This window comes from Nerophis ophidion, linkage group LG20, assembly GCF_033978795.1.
Source record: "Nerophis ophidion isolate RoL-2023_Sa linkage group LG20, RoL_Noph_v1.0, whole genome shotgun sequence".
NCBI classification, from domain to species: domain Eukaryota; kingdom Metazoa; phylum Chordata; class Actinopteri; order Syngnathiformes; family Syngnathidae; genus Nerophis; species Nerophis ophidion.
This window is the reverse complement of record NC_084630.1, coordinates 42170732-42176382: the sequence shown is the minus strand read 5'-3', so window position 1 is coordinate 42176382 and position 5651 is coordinate 42170732. Positions and strand designations below refer to the sequence as shown.

The window sequence follows — 5651 nt, the reverse complement described above, 5'->3', positions numbered from 1 at the left end:
CAACAACACAGGACTCGTCTCATTATTGTTACAAGCGGCTAGCAGCTAATTGTGTCTCCATACACGGTGTGGAGCCTCCCCTAAGTTAATAATAATCACTAACATTACAACAAAGAAATCATTTATTTGTATATTAAGTACCGTTATCACTGGAGAGGACAAGGCTGAACTCGTTCCCTACTGAGAAAGAGAATAAGGAAGTAGTTGATTGCATGTCTTTGTGTTTGATCTGATCCAAAGTGCAGTAAGACTATATTACACACATCCCTTGGCCCAGGGATCAACAAACTTTTTGAAAGCAAGAGCTACTTCCTGGGTGCTGATTAATGCGAAGGGCTACCAGTTTGATACACACTTAAATAGGTTGCCAGAAATAGCCAATTTGCTCAATTTACCTTTAACTTTATGTTATTATTAATAATAAATGATATTTATCTTTGTGGAAACACTGATCATCCTAATGATTTCTCACAACAAAAAAATATATGTGTGAAATTAATTCATCGCCGTAAAATGAGCTGAATATGTGAATATTTAGTTTTAATATGAATGTTACATCATTACTGCGACGTTTCCCTCTCGTGGGTCCTCCTGACCATAACAGACCCCCTCGTGAGTACGGTAATCTGGTGTAACAATGTCTTTATTTCAGTCTTTGTGGCTTTTTCCTTCGGCAATGTCCATCAACTGTGTCCGCTCACAAGCAACTCCAACAACGTGTCTCGGTCCGGCTGCTACTAATAAGGGCGGCAAGTGATTATATATCCATCCCCAGGCTGGTAATCCACTCACCTGCTGCTGGTTTGAGGCCGGTCCTTACACACCCCGCTCCGCGGCAGGCCCGCAGACCACGCCCCCCTCCACAATTACATATGTGTTTTTAAAACAATGATGGAGGCTTTTGGATACTTTTTAACAGCACTTTATAGGCTGAATAGAGTGACTATCGTTAGCTTCATTGTTAGCTGACTTTTGCTAGTGTTTATTTACGAGTTAGAATGCATAAAAAAGAAAAAAACAGATGTTCTTGTCTCACATAAGGACTGTGAATGAATTCCAAAAAAAAGTGCAGTTCCTCTTTGAGCCTTCAATACCTGTACCGTATGAAAAGTGTAAAAGTTGCATGGGGACCCGACCCCTAAGTACAGTATACAACAATGTAGTTACAAAACACAACAGCTACACAATATCACGTCTTTGTGCTCTCTGCATCGCTCCAACAGGCAAGAGTGAATAGTCTTCTGTTTGTACAAGATTTGCTACAAACATGTCTATTGTGGTATCAGAATGTTACCCTGTGTCTGATGAAAAACTAAAAAATGTACACATTTTGTACCTTAAACATTACATTTTTTTTTGATACTCTAAAACAGGGGTCACCAACCTTTTTGAAACCAAGAGCTACTTCGTGGGTACTGATTAATGCGAAGGGCTACCAGGTTGATACACACTTAAATAAATTGCCAAAAATAGCCAATTTGCTCAATTTAACTTTAATAAATAAATCTATATACTGTTTATAAAAAAATGGGTATTTCTGTCATTCCGCCGTACATTTTTTTTTCCTTTTACGGAAGGTTTTTTTGTCGAGAATAAATGATGAAAAAAACCCACTTAATTGAACGGTTTAAAAGAGGGAAAAAAAATGGAAAAAATGAAAATACACTTTTGAAACGTAGTTTATCTTCAATTTCGACTCTTTGAAATTCATAATTCAACCGAAAAAAATAAGAGGAAAAACTAGCTAATTCGAATCTTTTTGAAAAAATTTAAAAAATAATTTTTGAAACATCATTAGTCATTTTTCCTGATTAAGATTACTTTTAGAATTTTGATGACATGTTTTAAATAGTTTAAAATCCAATCTGCACTTTGTTAGAATATATAACAAATTGGACCAAGCTATATTTCTAACAAAGACAAATCATTATTTCTTCTAGATTTTCCAGTACAAACATTTTTAAAGAAATTCAAAAGCCTTTGAAATAAGATTTAAATTTGATTTTATAGATTTGTTAGAATCATTTTTTGGAATTTTAATCAGAAGTTTTAAGAAATATTTCACAAATATTCTTTGTCGAAAAAACAGAAGCTAAAATGAAGAATTAAATTAAAATGCATTTATTATTCTTTACAATAAAAACAACACATTTACTTGAACATTGATTTAAATTGTCAGGAAAGAAGTGGAAGGAATTTAAAAGGTAAATGTGTTTAAAAATCATTTTTAAGGTTGTATTTTTTTCTCTGAAATTGTTATAAGAAGCAAAGTAAAACAATGAATAAGTGAAGACCAAGTCTTTAAAATATTTTCTTGGATTTTCAAATTCTATTTGAATTTTGTGTCTCGTAGATTAAAAAATGTCGAGCAAAGCGAGACCAGCTTGCTAGTAAATAAATACAATTTAAAAAATAGAGGCAGCTCACTGGTAAGTGCTGCTATTTGAGCTATTTTTAGAACAGGCCAGCGGGCGACTCATCTGGTCCTTATGGGCGACCTGGTGCCCGCGGGCACCGCGTTGGTGACCCCTGGACTGGACATTACAATCAATAGGTGGCCTCATTTTTATGACTTTTCAAACACATTTTATGAGAGCCTCCAGACTTGAAGTAACACTTGAGTCACCTTCTGTAACTCAGTGTAGTCCTGCTGACTGAGGCTGAGTCATACTTGCCAACCCTCACGGATTTTCCGGGAGACTCCTAAAATTCAGCGCCTCTCCCGAAAACCTCCCGAAATTCAGGCGGAGCTGGAGGCCACGCCCCCTGACCTGAGTGAGGACAGCCTTGTTTTCACGTCCGCTTTCCCACAATATAAACAGCGTGCCTGCCCAATGACGTTATAACTGTAGAACGACCGAGGGCGAGATCTTGGTTTCTTATGTGGGTTTATTGTCAGGCATTTTCATTAACGTCCTCCCAGCGCAGTAACAACACACAACAACAGCAGTCACGTTTTTGTCTACCGTAAAGCAGTCCGTCTGCCGTAAACAGCAATGTTGTGACGCTCTTAAACAGGACAATACCGCCATCTACTATACATGTATATGGTTCGAAAATAGTGACAGAGAATAGGACAAAGATGGACAATTCAACCCTTAACTCAACAATGAGTAGGTAAGTGTTATGTGTGTGTATATGCGTAAATAAATGAACTCTGAAATTCAAGAATTTCTTTTATAAATGTATATATATATATATATATATATATATATATATATATATATATATATATATTAGGGATGCACCGATTAATCGGTAACCGAATATATTCGGCCGAATATGGCAAAAAAAAGCCACATTCGGCCTTCGGTGGAATGAGTTAAAAACAAGGCCGAATAGTGGCGTGTGACGCAATTTTTTGACGCGGTGACGCAATCAACCAACGTGCGGTGACGTTGGGATATGTTGTGTACCTGTATAAGTGTATGAGGTTACAAGCACACACTTATTGAGATTTAGTGGGGCCTCTGTTTACATTATTAGCCTGTTGTGTAGGCTACCTGTATAAGTGTATGAGGTTACAAGCACACACTTATTGAGATTTACTTGATCCTTCTGTTTACATTATTAGCATATCTACTGTGGCTAAGCAGACTTTTGCTAAAATGACAATAATTCATTTGTTGTGGGTTTATCCACTTTAATGCACTTTATTATTTTTTTGGGGACTGCATGTTTTGTTTGAAGGCCTAATATAAATGAAAAACTTTTGTGCTTTTTTTTGAAAAGCAAAGGCTACTGGAATATTAAAAAAATGTCAATATTCAATAAAAAAATTACTTTATTTGAAAAACGTGTAAATATTTATTCTAGGCTATTTGTGCAATATTTAAAAAATTGTGAAAAACTGCATTCATTATTCGGTATTTGGTATTCGGCCTTCGGCCAAGCGTTTAAATTTTATTCGGCTTCGGCCACAAATTTTCATTTCGGTGCATCCCTAATATATATATATATATATATGTATATATGTATATATATATAGCTGGCTTCACGGTGGCAGAGGGGTTAGTGCGTCTGCCTCACAATACGAAGGTCCTGCAGTCCTGGGTTCAAATCCAGGCTCGGGATCTTTCTGTGTGGAGTTTGCATGTTCTCCCCGTGACTGCGTGGGTTCCCTCCGGGTACTCCGGCTTCCTCCCACTTCCAAAGACATGCACCTGGGGATAGGTTGATTGGCAACACTAAATTGGCCCTAGTGTGTGAATGTTGTCTGTCTATCTGTGTTGGCCCTGCGATGAGGTGGCGACTTGTCCAGGGTGTACCCCGCCTTCCGCCCGATTGTAGCTGAGATAGGCGCCAGCGCCCCCCGCGACCCCGAAAGGGAATAAGCGGTAGAAAATGGATGGATGGATATATATAGCTAGAATTCACTGAAAGTCAAGTATTTCTTATATATATATGTATATGTATATATATGTATATGTATATATATATATATGTATATATATATATGTATATATATATATATGTATATATATATACATATATATATGTATGTATATATATATATATATGTATGTATATATATATATAAATGTGAATTACTTGCTGAATTCTAGCTGTAAATATACTCCTCCCCTTTGAACCACGCCCCCCACCTTGGCAAGTATGGGCTGAGCCAATCAGAGGCCACCCTACTCTGATGGGTGTGGTCTCAACTAAACGGGACTGCACTTTTCATCGTTGTCGTCATTTCCCGGCTCGACAACGCTTCATTCAGGCCCGAAAAGATGTCTCGTCGCCGTGGCGACCGCGCTAACGTGAGTCGTGTCCCCGCCCAGGTCCGCACAAGCACCAGAGCGCCGTCACGTGCCTGCAGTTCAACAAGAACTTTGTGATCACGAGCTCGGACGACGGCACGGTCAAACTGTGGGACCTGAAGACGGGCGAGTTCATCCGCAACCTGGTGACGCTGGAGAGCGGCGGCAGCGGCGGCGTGGTGTGGCGCATCCGGGCCTCCAACACCAAGCTGGTGTGCGCCGTGGGCAGCCGCAACGGCACCGAGGAGACCAAGCTGCTGGTGCTGGACTTTGACGTGGACATGAAGTGAGGGCGCCGCACCCCGCTGGCGGAGGCGGGGCTGAGGTGAGGCCACACCCACACGGCGGGGAGGGGGGACGGGCGCTGGGCGGGGCTTGGAGGAGCGCGGCGGGATTGATGTACAGAGAGATATTATTTTTGGAAGACACTTAAGCCCCGCCCACTCACGCCAAGGGGAGGAGTTTCAAGTTTGCTGTCGTTCCCTTCCTGACACCACTGTGAATTGGCGTCACGTTGAAAAGGTTCCCCCCTCCCCCCCCGCTTTGTTTCACGTCCCAGTATTAGAACCCTGGTCCCGTCTTCGGCGTCCACTCGACACTTCCAGCCCCTCCCCTTTCCTCGCCCCCGAGCCGTGGCCAAACTGTATCAATGCTGCTAGACCGAGAGGCGTGGGGACGCAAAGACTCGCCGTGACGTTTTAGTCCCAGGCCAAATTCCAAACAAACAAACAAAAAAAAAAAAAAAAAAAGGATAAAATCGTACAGTTTTGTTGTTTTTTTTGCCACTGAAACTTGAGCCAAACGTGCCTCTAGGAGGCGGAGAGAGAGAGAGGTCAGAGGTCGGCAGGGGACGGACACGGTGCATGAGTGTTAAAGGAAGCGTGT

The 5651-nt window shown here is 40.7% G+C and overlaps 1 protein-coding gene across 5 annotated transcripts in view; it reads left to right on the top strand.

Moving 5' to 3' along the window:
- Positions 1 to 5098, top strand: part of fbxw7 (F-box and WD repeat domain containing 7) — a 349039-nt gene extending 343941 nt beyond the window's left edge. For all 5 annotated transcript variants that reach the window (XM_061881245.1, XM_061881246.1, XM_061881244.1 and 2 more), the window contains one exon: positions 4788 to 5098. In XM_061881245.1, coding sequence (XP_061737229.1) covers positions 4788 to 5056 — 269 coding nt within the window. In that variant the 3' untranslated portion in view covers positions 5057 to 5098. The remainder of the gene's footprint in view (positions 1 to 4787) is intronic.
- Positions 5099 to 5651: the final 553 nt, after the last annotated feature.